The sequence below is a fragment of the Thunnus thynnus genome, chromosome 17 (genome assembly GCF_963924715.1).
Source record: "Thunnus thynnus chromosome 17, fThuThy2.1, whole genome shotgun sequence".
NCBI classification, from domain to species: Eukaryota; Metazoa; Chordata; class Actinopteri; order Scombriformes; family Scombridae; genus Thunnus; species Thunnus thynnus.
The window spans coordinates 25166232-25183660 of NC_089533.1; the positions used below are offsets into that span (position 1 = coordinate 25166232).

The window sequence follows — 17429 nt, forward strand, 5'->3', positions numbered from 1 at the left end:
GAAGTGAAGAGCCTAAAAATCCAGCTCAGTTGACCAAAATGCCACTTTCATGTGTGAAACTGAGACTACATCTACATGAATCCAGCTAAATTCTTAAATGCTGTTGAGCAAAAATGACATGCGTCCACAGCAGGAGTTTCAGCTCGTTTCTGCAAACAACCTCCGTCCATATTAAAATGCCAAAGCAGGTAATTCATATGGTATTCTATTTTTGTTTCCGCAGAAGCTTCCTGACATTTTGTTTAATGCAAGCAAATTGCAACAATTTCTTCTAGGTTCGTTTAACTCTAAATAAGCTATCGAAACAGACAATAAAGAGAACAACACTTGCATGAATTGTCGTTATTATCGTTGTGTTTCTTCTTCCTCTTCTGGAGTCTGTATTTGTCATGAAACACCAGTAGACCTTCATGTCAAACTTTGAGAAGTCTGAAAACAGTCTTCCCAAGTACTACACATGATGTTGTTATATGGTATCTGTTGTAAATGCCCCAGATGAAGGAATGTGACCACCAGTGGTCCTCTGTAGGCCACTGGCGGTAGACCAAAGGAGGTCACGTGATGTTGTTATATAGTATCTGTTGTAAATGCCCTGAATGAAGGAATGTGACCACCAGTGGTCCTCTGCAGGCCTTGTGGTTTTGGGTAGAGATACTCTCCTAGAACGTAGCCACTCATGATGTTTTCAATGGCACAGCTGTAGAACTTCCTGAGACTCTGTTGGCCTAAACCAAACTTCCTGATACACTCACAGCTGTGCCTTCTTAACCACAGATCCTGAGTGTATATCCTATGACAGGATCAGACTTAAAAGCGCTGACTCTCTCTTTCTGCGGGAGAAATGCTAGCCTGTAATCCACCAGCACCTGCTTGGTTTTGGGAGAGGTTATCTGCCTGGCACCGCTGCGGCAGATCTCTTTACATCTGCTCCACGGGCTGACGCTTTGCCTCTGGAGATCAAGTCAACAACTGTTGTGCTGTTGGCAAGCTTCACGGTGACGCTGCAGGCATGTGTGGCCTCGCTCGCAGTCATGCATCCAAAAAGAGGACATTGAGTACTTGAGAGGACAAAAAGACTGATTTACGTAGTTATTTTTTAAAGTTGATTAGGTTCAAAGACTACGCAGGCTCTCATGTGATGGATAACTGTCACGCTTCAATTAGATGGCATCCTGGCATTAAATTTCATTGGGGAGAAACCCTGCCTGCAACCATGACAATGTTGTGACATATTGCTGTCTAGTCACATGAAGCCAGGGGTTAGCTAGGATGCAGTCATGTGTGGTCATGTGGTAAGGTGTTGAAAGTGGCGCACAAAGGCCCAAAGGCCATAATCACTGGAGTTGTTCTCACCGCAAGATGGGGATCACAGTGCGGGGACAAGGTGTAGTGTAGCTTTGTTTCACTAGTGTGCCCCAGGTGGCAACATTGTTTTCTATCAACACACAAACACGACTTCCACACTGTGGTCTTCTGGCAAAGACCATGGTACGCTTTCAAGGTTGTATTCTTCAGTTCTGGGAGCTCTGAGACACAGAGAAAGAGCTTTGTCGCCCATCACTTTGAGGTCGCATTAAGGACATTGGCCGTCTCATTGGATGCACATAGTTTCAATTTTGACCTCTCTGAGTATTGAGCACAGCGGCAAGTTGTAAAATCAGAGAAATATGCAATGCCCAAGGTAGCCCTGCCACAATGTTTGGTGTCTCTGTTCCCCCCAGAGGAAAACAAGACTAGAATGAGCATCAGTCGTGACCATTACTTCCTTTATCCAGTGTAGTATGTGGGATGCCTCATGACTAGTGTGTCAGAAGTTTTTTGGCTTCTTTTGCCTAGTTTGACAATTTCTACAACATGTGCTGTGATGTTGCTTCATAGGAGCAAAGAGTGCTCTATCAAGCACAACTGTAAACATGGTGAACAAGTGAAAGTGAAATTGATCTCCATCTTCATCTTCTCGATCACCATCATGATTAATGCCAGGAAAGTAATGAAAGACTACAAACTACGATCGGTCGTATAATTCAGCGTGTACTCTGTAGTGTTCCTTGACCAAGTCACAGCATAAAATTATGACTCAGCGATTGCCTTTTCTGGCACAATCACCATCTCAAAAGACAAAAATATTGTGTTCTTCTGTCATTTCTAGTGGTAAAACATTTATACTAATTATTATAGACTTAATTTGTAAGGACATCTCCATTTACCATATTGTGGTTTTATTTCAAAGACAGAAAAAAACAGGTTTTGATAATCTAAAAGATATCCAATCCAAAATAACGTATCTATATACATCTATCTTAAATTGTATAAGCAGAAACATATAATATGGCATACAATATTTAAGGGTCCACTATTTCCATTTTTTCATATTTAAAAATCACAATGGAAAAGGAGAAAAAAAAGCAAAAACAAAACCCAGGTAGAAAATGAACAACAAGTCTAAGACACAAACACCTCTCTTTCTTGAATAAAAGCATGGTAAACATCAGGAAAGATTTAATCACATCTTGGTATAAAAAGTCCTTCTACTACTTACTTCATTACTTAACTTCATTGTTTGCCTGTCACACAAGTCAAATGGCTAAGGGGCTTGTGAATTAATACACAGCTGTTTGCTTGTGCTCCTTCAGCTAATGAACTCAATGTACAACAACTTTTGAAAGGGGGTGAAACTTTTGTGCATTTTACCCACAGAGTCATTCTGTTCCTGGTAAAGTCATCAGTTTCTTAGGAAATATACATAATGCTGGCAGGAAAAACAGGAAGTGAGCATTCTCTCAAATGAAGTACTTTTCTTTTAAAAATCTGTACATACTGAATGCGTACTGGCGCAATTTTTACTTTTTTACACTGGAGTTGAATGTATAGAAAAGAATTGAAAATGTTGTTATGGCTACAATAATACCCATGTTTATACCATGATTATAAATCTGACTGCTTATAGTAGTTTTAAAGCACAGAGCACTGAGTGACTGCCACCATCAGTGCCTGTTTCCAGCAAAAGCACCCAAGAGAATAATGTGTTTTGGCTCTTTAAAAGTGATGAAATCAGCTCCTTTGTGATCTGTAGGACAAGAAATGAAATGAACAAGAAATAATCATCCAAAGCAACATGCTGATATGTAAGTGTCTGCATTCAAAGCAAATCCTTGCTTTTATGTCATTGCATTATTCTAAACTGCCTATGAAATAGCCCAGTCATTGTTCACAGCCATTAAACAGATAGCAAATCCCTACAGTATGTAAGCCGCCTTGCTGCTTTGATTGAGTTGTTAATATACCTTGAAAAAAATCATTCTGACTCTACTGGAGACCAGGAAAACATAGTCAACGTGATAAGGGTTAGACACTCCCCTTAAATTAAACACACCTGCCGAACAAGCCATCTCTGCTTCAGAACTACATGATCCTTCATGACGTCCATGTTGTTTCACTGAAATGAACACTTGTGACAAAGCCATCCATGAACTTTCCAATGGACTAGGAAGGATTAAACAAGACTAGTGTAAGAGTCTACAACCATGCTAGCAGCTCTGTGTGGCTGCATTATATCCTAGCATTAGCATGCTAACATGCTCATAATGACGATGCTAACATGCTGATGTTTAGCAGGTATGTTTACAATCTTGACCATCCTATTTTAGTTTGTTAATTAGCACTAAACACAAAGTATAGCTGAGGCTGATGATTTAGTCATAAATCAAAGTAGAGGAAAGAATCCTTATTAATAGTTGCTGAGATAGATGAGATACTTATAAATCCCAAAGGGGAATAAAAATGTTACAGCAGCCAACAATGAGCTAAAAAACAATGTGGTAAAAAAGATAAAAGTAACAAATGCAATTAAAGGCTAAATTATATACAATAACTAAATAAACTACTCAAATATTAAGAAAACAAATATAACAATGAATGGGATGGTCAGGTGGATATAAGGAAACATCCTTTGTTTCTCTCTGCTCTTTTTATAAGCAAAGATTTATGTAAAAAACATTCCAGTAGGGCTCCACATTAAGTTGCTTACATCATTTAAAATGACAAGCGCTGCTGGCAGGTGTAGCTAATTAACATTTATGCCATTAGTAACATACCAAAAAGCCAAAATCAAACTTACATATACTAACTAATGTTTAGTTAGCTCTTTGCAAGCCAGTGTCTGCAGTTGTCCAAAGACTGTTTGATAGAGAAGGAGGCATCACTCTGTGACTTCAGTCAATGAATACAAGATGAGCGTTTCTGCAGTCCAACAGCAGAGTCTTCTCTAGTAAAATGATCTAGCTTATTATGTCACATCAATGTTAGTAGTCAGAATCTCCAAGTTTCATGAACATCATATCAATAACTTCCAGTATTTGGAGAAATTAGCTCATGTAAAATAAGACGTGTCTAAGCAAGTAGGCTACACTTGTTATTTCAGTGTGACAGGTACATTTAACCATCATTTAATACCTTCTACCATTGTGTTATGTACAAATGTACTACAGTGGATTCAATAAGGGACTCAAAGAAGTCGGAGTTGACACTGGATTCAGAATCAATAAACATGTATCAAACCCCACTCCCATAAAAAAAAAATCAGATTAATTAAATAAGGGTACTATTGTGAAACAAGCCTGGATCAAAGATTGGGCCCTTCAGCTGTGTCCTCTCACCTCTGTTTAGTAAAACCCAGTCTGACGACTCAGTGATGCCCAGAAACCAATGATTAGTATTCTGCATCACAAATAGCTACAAATGGATATCCTAACACAACAATACACTCATTTACTATATAAAATGAAGCTCTTAAAAGCACTTTAACAGACGTTGACATACTAATGCACACACACACACACAACACACACACACACACACACAGTAACAACCCGTCTATTTAGATGTTAATTGAATTGCAGTGGTGAAAGCCAACTGTCTCCTGTGATATTCAGAGGCTTCACACTGCTAATTCTGACGCGCGCACACTTACACACACACACACACACACACACACACACACACACACACACACACACACACACAAACAAAATTCTATTTCAGCATCCCACATCCAGCCTCAGGCTATGTGAAGTTTTGCATCAATGTCTCTGTGTTGGTGGATGTGTGTGTGTGCGCGTCTATCCAGAGTGGGAGGGGTCAGAGCATGAGGCAGCGCTCGCAAGAACACGTGCATGCTCAATGAGACTGAGAAACGCACACACACACACACACACACACACACACACACACACACACACACATACACACACACACGCACATGCGCACAAACACAAAGCGACAATCCCCTGGTGATGTCACATACTGAGGCGTCCTGAGCTGTCCTCTGCTTTCTGTGGCTCCATCTGCCCTCACTATTCCTAATCCAGCTCTCTCCACTACACTAATCCACACACACACACACACACACACACACACACACACACACACACACACACACACACACATACACTCACACACTCCTATAACTGCATAAATATCCCCCTACACACACATCCGACCATCTCTGCTGGCGGAAAACCAAATGAGCAACAACATGGAACGAGCTTTAGCGTCCTAATTAAACACAAAAAACCCCCCAAAAATCTGTAAAAACATCAACAGCCCTACATACATCACTTATCTGGATATGAGCATACAATACATCATCATCATCATCATCATCATCATCATCATCATCATCATCAGCTCTATTCACATGAAGTAGTAGTACTCAGTGAGTAACTGTCAGTGCCCTCCAGGCCGGAGACAAATCTAAATATACATGTATTACTTTACTTCTATGATTCTTTTTGTCCCCAAATCATTATAAATGTTATGTTTCTGAGTCAAACTTCAACCTTACAACATCATTGTAATTTGGCCTGTATTGTATCTGTCCTATCAGGATCTTGCCTTGTTGAGTTGTTGATTTAGTATCAGTTGTTGATTTAATTTTTAAAATGCACTTCATAACTGTAATTACATTAAAACACTATCTCAGTTGGGATACTGCTCTCTCCATGGTACATGCTAAATGCACAAACACATCTTAGTATGCGTATTAGCGTGCTTACATTAGCTAATTTCCACTAAACATGATCTACAGCCGAGGATGATGGGAATGTCATTACTTTTGTAGGTATTTGGTCATAAACTAAAGTATTGGCCAAATTAAAACTGTTATTATAATGATTATGTTGCTAGTGGAAAAGTCAAGGCATCAGCACATTACACTTCATCCTGTGGGGAACATCTGTACCAAATTTCATGCCAATCCATCAAACAGTTGTTAAAACATTTCACTCATAACTGCATATGTGAACCTGAGGGTGGAAAAAGTCAAAGCATCACCAACGTAATTAAGATTCATTGTCTGGGGACCATGAATGTCTGTAGTAAATCTCATCTTATATCCATCTAATAGTTGTTGAGAGACCAGAGTTGGACCAAAGAACACATTACAGCTGTTTTCAAGTCCTTACATTGGTTGCCTGTCAGTTTCCATATTGATTTTAAAATTCTTTGGCTTGTTTTTAAAGCGTTTCATGGTCTTGCACCGGCGTACATGTCTCACATGCTTACAATGTATGAAACAGTGCAGCCCCTCAGGTCCTCTGCTGAGAGTCTGTTAGTTGTTCCAAAGTGCAGGACTGAAACCTGGTGAGGCAGCTTTTAGCTTTTATGCTCTGAGCTGCTGGAAGAGTCTGATGAGGATCTGACAGCAGCTGGAATGTTGAAATCTTTAACCTTAGACTTAAAACCTGCCTCTTCAGCCTGGCTTTTGATTAAAAAGTATTTATAGACATTAGTTACTTTATTTTACTTGCTTATTTTATTGTACTCATGTTGTAAAAATGTATTTTATCTTTTCATTATTAATATTACTATATATTTTTTTCCTCTCATTGACTTTTTCTTAGTTTTTAATCTATTTTATCTGTTTTTTTTAATTAAATTTTTATTTCACTCTATTTATAATCTATGTTATTACATTTTCATAATTTGTGTTTCTCGTGTGCATCAGTCTCAAATTGTTTGACTGTTTACTGTCTACACTTGTTCTGTCTTATTATCAGCTTGTCAGTCATCTGTGAAGCACTATGACTTGCACTAACCTGTATAAAGGGTGCTATACAAATAAAGTTTGAATGATTGATTGAAAGTAGTGGACTGACTGACATGCTAGCATTGCTAAAAAGAAAGTTTCGAAGATGGTGATGTCATATACTTTTATTTAGGCAAATTCTAAGACAAATTTTCACAGTGTGGAGAAAATAAGTACCTACCTACCTGCCAAACTACACTGTAAAAATATTCAATTACAAGTACTTCACTCTAAATTTTACATAAGTACATAGGTATTAGCAGCAAAACCCAATCAAAGACATGCATGTTAGGGTTAATACTCCTGTCAGCGCCTCTGATCAAGGCACTGGCACAAGAACTAGAGCTGCACTGCGGCTACTAGTGTGTGTGTACAGGACGGGTCAAATGCAGAAGATCAATTTCCCCACGGGGATCAATAAAGTACTTCTTCTTCTTCTTCTTCTTAAAACATACTTCAACTAAAACACTAATTATACAGAATGCTCTCTTCCAAAGTGCTATATTATAAATATTCTTTTATTTGATTATTATTTTTGATGCATTAACATGTGGGCAGCATTTTAATGTTGGAGTTGGTCCAGGTAGATAATAATTAACCTGCTTTATACTGTCGGCCAGTTTCATCTGTAATTATATATCATATATCATTTGATTATATGTTTTTTGGGTCTGAATATGTAGTGAAGCACAAGTATACACTAACATAAATAGAAATACTTAAGTACAGTAGAAGTGTCAAAATTGTATGTAAGTATGAATTATAGTATTAAGAAACACAAATGCAATGTAATAATTGTTTTTACATATTCTGGGATAGAATATTGAGTATGCCCTTTTTTCCAAGCTAAACACAATCAAAGCGATGTGTGTGCACAATTTCTGTCTCTACTCCTCTCTAATATCCTGGATGGATAATGTGGGATTTAACTTGCTCAGTGTTTGTGTTCACGTCTTCATCGCCTCTGAACTCAGTCTGTGAATTTATTAAATGAAGCGGTGAGGGCAACATGTGTGTGTGTGTGTGTGTGTGTGTGTGTGTGATGGCACATGCCAGAGGAGCGGAGAGAGCACAGATGGCAGCGAGACAGAGTGTTCTGCCTTCCAGTTTACCTCTCCCGAAAACTCCCTGACGTCCTATCCATCCCTCCATCCCTCCCTCCATCCATCCATGCAGACAGACAGCATTGTTTTCTTCTAATATCTATATAATTACTCCCTGAGAACTTTATCAATAATTCTGCAGAGACAGCTGTATGTTAAGAAGTGCTTGTGTCAAGACATGTCTGAGATTGAAATTATTTGAGTTTGTAACCTGAAAAAAAAAAAAAAGGTTTTGATGCACCTCTGCATCGATGTACACTTTCATCAATCCATCCATCCAAGCCTGCAGCTATTCTTTCATCTACCAGTTCTGTCAAATCCACCATTAATCTCTGCTTTCCTTTCATGTTTACATCAAAGATGGATACACACACACACACACACACACACACACACACACAAACACACAAACACACAGACAGATGTACAGTCCATCACATTTTGGTTGGATACACTCTCTCTCTCTCTCTTTCTGTCTCACCCTTTCTCGTCCCCCTCTGATGAGTTGCTATCCTGCTTGTTGGACAGTGGCTCCATTCAGCCTCAGCCCCGTCAAGCAGCCAATCACAGGACAATGAGGCGGACCTCGACCTCGCCAGCCTGCTCAGCATTCGCCGGCAGACCCTTCAATAGACAGCCATCTGAGAATCTGAGCAGCCGTTGGCTGGGAGGAGCATGGTGTGCGGGACATCAGTGGAGGCAAAAGAAAGCTGGAGAGAGACAATAAGAAAGAGACAAACAAACAGTGACATTAACAATTATACAGAAAAATGTTATAATACATTGTAAAAACACTACTGCAATGCAACCATGTACGAAGTGCTGCTTGCACTGGTCTGCCTTAAGACAGACCAGAGCGCCTCTTAAGGAGTTTTTACATGTTGTCTACTTCAAAATTCTGATTTTAAGACATTTGTTTGTGCTCAGTACAGTGTGTCCACTTAATCATGACATTACATGGTTGGATTTAATGTCAAAGGAAGGACTAGTCCTTTAAAGACTGAATTTAGACTAGCCTTCAGCTAAGGAAACCCTTTTTCCTTCAGTCTTCAGATGGTGACATTTTGGTGGAGATAGAGACCATCACAGACAGTGAGGCAAAAAAAAAAAAAAAAAAAAAAAAAAAAGCAAAAAAAGAGACCTGGAATGGCTTAAAAACATTTTGTGCTTTTCAGACTTTTCAGTGTGTTTGTTGATGATATAGAATCAATGACCAAAAGAAACCGTTTTTCAAAGAGTCAAAAGTCCCATCAAAATCACACGGATCATTGTTTATGGTTTCATTTTTATACAAATGTCTTGATTTTAGATCCATTGATACATGAACAGAAATACGACCATCTCAAACAAATACATGCGTTGATTTGCACACATAACAGTCCTTGTCTGGTAGGACAGAAACATATATATTTATATTCTTATTTTTATTACCTTTTGACCAAAATTAACAAAATGATAAAATAAATACCTTATTATTTGTGCAAGATTACTGTTTATGGCTGCTGAAATTATAGTTGATTTTTGCTTTTAACATACTTTAGTTTCTTTTCTAATTTAAAGAGGTCATATTGTGATTTTTGTGGTTTTCTGTTATTTATACACTGTTATGATGTCAGATATCTATGTTAAACTTGTTACTAAGGCTTTTCCATGTGTTGTTTGAGTTGTCCACTCTTATATTTTGGATCGGATTCTGGCACAAACATGTACGGATGTATGTGAGAAGTTGACATTTTGAGTAAAGGATGAGAAAAAGTAGTGAAATTGTACTACTATAGTTGTCAATAAACGCTTCCAACATCAGACACATGAAGATGAAAATCATACTTTTTGCGGTCCCCACATAGCTGCTATAACATTTTTAAAGGAGCAAGTCAGTCAAGGTTGGACCTTCTACATTACTATGGAGCCTCCACATGTGTTTTAACAGCAACGACATGGCAGAGAAGCCTACAATGGCCTGTACTGTATATCTGCAATGTCTGACTGTAGCTGTGAACTTTAGTCACAAAGAGAGGAATAAAAAGCTGAAAATTCTGGAGTGCAGGTTACCCTAAATTCCTTTCAGAGGACTTGTAAGTAGCTTATGGTAAATTAGATTTGGCTGTCGTCTGTTTCTCCTAATAGATCCAGGATTGTAGTGGTGAACGGACCACAACACAGAAACTGTGCTATGAACACAGAGACTGTATTGTGAAAGCAGACGAGCCTTTGTGAAGTCTGTATCAGACATGTAACGAGGGAATTAAAGGATGAACAGGGGTCAAAGGGTCAGAGTGTTCTACCTGTAGGTTGAACATGATTAGACCTCTTGTCACTTGTAGAGCAAGATTTCTTAGTCTAAACTGAAGAAATTCCTTAGAAGGAAAACCATCAAGCTTGCTGGGCTACTTTACCCACCTCTAATACTGAGTTGAGCCTGTTGAGTCACTGTGTGTGCGTGTGTGTGTGTATGTGTGTGTGTGTGTGTGCTCCCACTTAGCTGTGAGTTTTGTGTAAACCACTCTCTCATCAGACGTAAAATAAAAATGACTTGATCATCAATAAATAAATACAGAAATAAATTATGAAAAAAATATGGCATGGCATTTGATAAATAAAAGAATAAAAATATATACAGAAATGTTCAAATAAAGAAAAAAATATTAAAGTAGAAACAGACAACTTTTCAACTCCCCCCCTCACCCCCCTCATATGATTTTCATGTGAACACGTAGATCAGCCTGACAGCCAACCTGACTGGATACTAATCCAGTATTCTGTGGCTGTAGGGCTGATAGCTTGGCTAAATGATTTCTAGAGGCCTTTCTAACGGGAAGACAATCAAAAGACAAGTTTATTCAGGTGGTTTACTCAATACAACTAAAATGTAGCATACGCAGATATAAGTAGTGTGTCATCAGATTTGCCTGTTCAATATTCCACATTTATCATACAGCAATAAGACAATAGAGAGAGGTTGACTCCCTAACAATTTATTATGCTATATAGCTACTGATAGCTATCAGGGAGAACAAAGACGCTATCCTCTTCCTCTTTTGGTTGCGCAGTGGTTGACACACTTCCTTTGTGTTGTAAATTGAGCCTTCATTTTCTCAGGAGATGGCACCCGCTGGCAGACAGAACTGCATAGTGAAAGCTGATAGGGAACCAATCTAAACTCTGATGGTGTCATTATTCTATAGTCATTACACTGTGCAATCAATGTTTACTTCATAATGATAAGTTAAAGCAAAAAAGTTGTCTATTTCCACTTTAAAGGTACAAATAAATAATAAAAGAATAACACTTGTATTAACTTGTGACAAATACATATCTTAAAATTATTTATACCTAGACTTACATCTGTTGATTTCGGTATTGCTACATCTCTTTATTTCTGTGTATTTGGGTATGTGTGTTAAAGAGGCAAGCAGAGACAAATCAATACCTTATTAGCACACAGACACAGAAATATGGAAATAAATAAAATCAATAAATCAATCAATCAATCTAACTCAGTAATGTATGTCACAGTATCTTTTTGAATTCAGCTAACATTAGCTACCATCAGCCACAATAAGCTACCAGTCATATCAGACCAAATACCAGTGTCTTTTATAAAAAAAATTCAAAATCGTTCTGTTCATCATGTCTAAGAAATATGATATTTTTTATTTTTATGTTTTTATGACAATTTAACGTTATGATACTCAAGATTTTCATCATCTCAAACTTCATTGTTGGTACTATTCATGTTTTTTTTTTCAGCAATAGCCATTCAATGCATGTACATTCTTTAATTGCCTCCTTGTATAGTAATTTCATTGTTACTGGTGGAGTCCGCCTTTCCTGTGTGGGACACAATTGTGTACCTACAAAAAAGGGACTACTACTGTCTTTACCACTACTACCACCTTTAAAGTTACTACTACTAAGAATGACTTTTTAGGGCTCATGCCGATACCAATATTTTTGGGAATAAAAGGTAAGTACACCCCTGCTAGAATCCTGCTCATCTTCTGCTTGGCTGAATATTTTGGTTGTTATGGGACATTTGGATGTTTTCCCAAAAATAATGCTGTATTGGTTATTAGTCATTATTAGCTGTGTCATTTCTCTGTAACTGTGGGGTTCAGAGTGGATTATCCTGCTAACACCATGGACACTTGCCAGACAGTAAAACATCACTGTCTATTCAAAGTTTGGGGTAACACTACTTTCAACTATAAAGCAACAATACAACTAATACTAAAGACATCTCTCACTCTTCATGTCTAAATAAAACCACAAACCCATCCCATGTTTGACCAGCATCTGTTGTATGAACAGCATCACTATGTGAGGAGCTGAGAGTGAGTGCCAGACCACAGTCATCACAACACTGGTGGTTGGGAAATTAATGTGACCAGAGCTGACTTGCTTCCTGCACAGGTCTTGGTTACATGTTGTCCTCACACCATTGAAAATTGGAATATTATTTCTTATATAGAGTGACTGATACATGTTAAGATTGATTTCATATATTTGTACTTGTCTAAGTACATACATTTGTGTTTTTACTGTACTTAGACTTCTATGCATATGCATTATTCACACTGCTGTATTTCAAAATCAATGTTCAAAGTGATGACATTGACTGAAGAGTGATGAAAATGATCAGAGGGGTTCTTATGTCAGGTCACAATCAAAGAAAACGATTCTTGATATCTACATTTTTTGTATTACCAGCAGTGACACCTCCACACTTTGTGGTCCTCCATGTGTTAAAAGCTAAATATCATTTGTATGAAATTATTTTTGTTAGAAGTAAATAGTTTGAGGACAATTTATACATTAGCTACACATTTTTCATGAATCTCAGATTGAATACCACTGTGTGAAATAATTAATAATTATATCAGAAAACGATGAAAAATGGTGAAAATATCTTGCACAACTTCCCAAAGTCCAAGGTGACAAATGTTATGTTCGACCAACTGTCCAAATCTGGAACATATTTAATTTATAATGATACAAAACAGAGAAAAGCAGCAAATCTTTGAATCTGAAAAGCTTGATCTAGAGAATATATATATTATATTTGATGTGTTTGCTAAATAATTTACTTAATCAACTGATTATTAAAATTGGGGTAATCTTCTAATGTCAATTAGTGCAACACTAGGACTCTTTTATGTTTTAATAGTTTTTGGATGACAGTGGAGTTCTATGGATAGTGCTATGAGCTGCATACAAAGACAATAATTGTCTGTAGGATGAATTCCTTCAATGCTGGCTGGAATTGGACTCACTGTAAATAAAGAACGCTGAGGAAACCTGCCTGAGCATTGAGTAGCAGACGAGCTCCACTTCTCCAGATGTGACAGTAGATGGCATCAGAGTGTGAGAGATCCGACAGACCTCATATCCTTTTGAGACACTTTTGAACCAACAATAGTCCAACTGTAGTTGCACATATATATACACACCCAACACCGGCAAGAAAAATATTTGATATCCAACATTTCCTGCTAGAGCTGAGATCAGGCTCCCTCAGCTGCTCTGGTGACAAATTTAAAGACGTTACTATCAGTTTTAGTTGGTTTTATTCTCTCCAAACTGTTATCAGATCAGGATTTGGTGTTATATAATAACAAATATAATATATATGTGAAACAAATGAAAAAATACAGTAATTTCAGGAACAGTTGGATCACTTAAAGAGCAATGAAATAGAAAAAAAAATAGAAGGTTGGTAGGATGTGCTGAGAAACACTGAATTGAAAAGGCTCAAATTTAAACCTGTTAAACCCAGTTACACACACGCATAGACACACACACACTATACTTGCCTAACCCTAACCCTAACCTTAACATCAGTGAAGATTCTCAGTCATCCAGGTCATGGTTATGCAAGGGGAGCTGTATCGAGGGCAACTGGACCTGATTGTAGATACTTGAAGACATTTCGCCTCTCATCCAAGGGGCTTCTTCAGTTCTAACTGACTGGTGGGTAGTCCCAGGTATTTAACCTCTGTGTGGTTGTTATCAAGGTAATTGATACCACTTGGTTCGTTAGTGTCGTTGGAGTCACCTAAGGACAAGTGTAAACAACAGTGGTTGGAGCTGTCACATGAGGCCAAATGTGAATTAAATGGTTGTTAAGTCTCCTGGGAAGGGATGAAAGGAAAGTATTGTAGGTGAGGGATAACTGGTGTTGTAGATGTCCTCTTCTGTTGAGGGATGGTTTCTCTACTCCTTCACTCCTCCCTATCCAAAAAAAATGTATGTTGTTGACCTGGAAAGCTCTTATCTTTTAGGTGTAGGTAAACTGCTGTGTCCTGACCTCTGGAGTTGGCCTTCCTGTGTTGAGTCATGCGTTTGTTTAATGGTTGTTTAGTTTCCCCGTCTGTGCATTCCTCACCGCATTGGACTGCATACACTAGATTGCTTTTCTTGTGTTTGGGTGTGCGGTCTTTTGGGTGGACCAGTTTCTGTTTTAGTGTCTAAGACAGAAAATTTCCTACATCAGGGGAAACTCTGCCCCTTGGATGAGAAGCGAAATGTCTTCAAGTAGCTACAACCAAGTCCAGTTGCCCCAGATTCAGCCCTCCTTGGCCTAACCTTAACCACTGACCCAAAAATCAGCTTTTTCCCAATTGGGGACACGTTTTTTGTCCCCATTTGGACAAGCCGTCCCCAATTAACTGGTTTTGAGTCTGAAATGTTTCCCTGAAAGTAGGCTAAGTCAGACACACACAGACACACAGTTGTAAACATCATATGGGGCCAAGGGTCAGTGACAGCACACCAGTTGATGTACTGCGCACATACCGACAGATCAGTACAAACACTCTGCTGTGTATATACCAGTCTGACTGGAAACAGGACTTGGCAATTAAGAGATCATGTATGAGTATTACAACACACATGCACACACACACTTTTTCCTATTTAACCATCAAAGACACACCTCAGTCTTGGTGAAACACATGTACAATAAGCAGTGTGCAATAAACAGAAAACAACACAGACACTCAAACTAAAGGATACTATCTGTGTGTGTGTGTGTTCAGCTGCACACACACACACTCACACACCTCTAGTCTGTCTCAGAGTACAAAGGCCTTGGATCGCGTCCAAGCTGATTAGATGGAGAGAAGCACAGCATGATCACAGATGACTGTCTGTTTCCCTCCCTCCCTCCCTCCCTTGCTCCTTCTCTCTGTTTCCTCTCTCTCCACTTTCTCCCACTAAATCACTCACTCGTTCTCTATAATCACTCTTAAGGCAGAGCAGCAGCAACACAGTCAGCACACACAACGAGAGGTGTAGTAGCTCAAGGGCCCTATTTTCATGGAGGCGCAATGACCAGTGTAAGCAGCACTGTGACTGTTATTGTGTGGTATTTTCCTGACCTCGAAACTCTGCGTGGTATTTTGGTGACCGGCGCAGAGCACACGGTGCACAGGTGGGAGGAAAGGCGCAGACAGGTGGGAGGTTCATTCAAATGAGGCAGCGCAAAGCCAGTTGGTATATTTGGGTTGAAATTTAGTCCTTGATGTTGCACTGAAAATAGATGTCTCAGAACCTGTGTCTGTTTCTGACGCAACGTCAATGCGCTGCTGCTGTGATTTTATTAATTAAGAGAAAACTAAATACTCACTGCAAACATGCTGCAGCTGATTATATTGTATAAAAAGCTTCTCCTTCAGTTCATTAAATCCCTGCAGCATCTGAAGGAAGCAGGACTGATGTGTTGATAAATCTGCAGCCTCTGAGAAGTGCCGCACCAAAGCACAGCGCCGTTACGCACGACGTTCACTGTTTACCTTCATTTAATCACCTGATGTCACCAGGCTGCTACACTATAATCACGCACACATCAGAGTCGTTTGTTTTAACTTTTTTTATAAAGGAGACGTCAGGTTACCAGGGCTCGTCTTTTAACAAATGCTGTTGTGTAACATTAATTACTAAACTACGTGACATGAGATACATGAGAATAATGGCTGAAATAGCGTCAGTCCGATGCATCATATAAACGGCTTCACCATATATATCTTACATCTTTTATTTGTATCATTATTATAGTAACTAACTGACAAAAAAACTCCTGTCTTCAGGTGCAGATTTGTGGTGACGCCGTGGCACTCTGAACTGTCCAGACGTTTGTTTGTCGGGTTGTCATCGTGCTTAACTGTGATTAAGCGGTTAAGTGTCGCAGGCGTTTCAGAGCAGTGATGTGACTGGAGAGAATATGTAACATTCATCACACCCGTTAATCTACATTCAGCTTCATCCGGCCTGTTTGCACGTTGCGCTGCCGCACACACATGAACCAAAATAACACATACACACAGAGGCGCCCACACGCTCCATGCACCCGAGACCTACCACACTGCACTTGTTGCCGGTGCTGTGTGCTGGTTTCTCATTTCAAACGATCTCATTGCAACTTTCCCTGAGTGCATGTTCTTTGTCAATGCACCTGCTGAGGTAATAAAATCTGTAAAACTACTTCTCTTTTATCAATAAGCAGGGTTTCTTCTACAAAAGGAAGAAAAACACTTGTACTTCTACTGCACACTACATCCACGCCCAAGTCTATAAGGTAAAAAATGTGTAAAGAAAAAGAAAACAAAGCATCTGCACGCTTGTATTCAGTGCAAATGATCTCATCTCAAGGTCCATTTAGTAACTCTTCTGCAGCTTTTGATCATATCACATGATGTTATCAGCAGATGGAGTTTGCGCAGTTGTCATGACGACATTGTAGTTATTCAGATTTCCAGTTTTTCTGAGCTCCTCTGAGACTTCTTGTCTTCTCACATGAATAGAAAAGTCATTCTCCATTCATGTGATATGATTGAAAGCTGCTAAATGGACTTTAAGGTGAGAACAGCTGTTTCCAATGTCACAAATTCACTTTATATTGTCTGTTGTCCAATGCACAGTACTTTCTTCTATCTTTTTAGGGTATTAAACGTTTAAAAATAGTGCATTCTGTCAAAATATAATAGAAAGGTAGTATGTATTGGAACTTCATCATCAAAACTGGACACACCTCTAAATAACAACACGCTAAAACAATCTTTGCTCTCGCAGCTGCCCCTTGTGAGGGGAAAACACACCGATACAGACACGGTAACAATCTGCTGGTTAGCATATTGTAGCAGCTGACATTTGGAAGCCTCGCAGTTCACTGAGTGCATGTTAAACATTTGTGGCCTTGGAGTGATATCCCTGGTGTTGTGACCACTGTATACTCTCCATATTAG

At 38.8% G+C, this 17429-nt stretch overlaps 1 protein-coding gene across 1 annotated transcript in view; it reads right to left on the reverse strand.

Moving 5' to 3' along the window:
• LOC137168465 (thyroid hormone receptor alpha) overlaps positions 1–17429 on the reverse strand; it is a 138608-nt gene that overhangs the window by 37690 nt on the left and 83489 nt on the right. Inside the window, exon 4 of the mRNA XM_067571067.1 lies at positions 8669–8897. Within this exon, the coding sequence (XP_067427168.1) occupies positions 8669–8724 (56 nt within the window). The 5' untranslated portion in view covers positions 8725–8897. The remainder of the gene's footprint in view (positions 1–8668; positions 8898–17429) is intronic.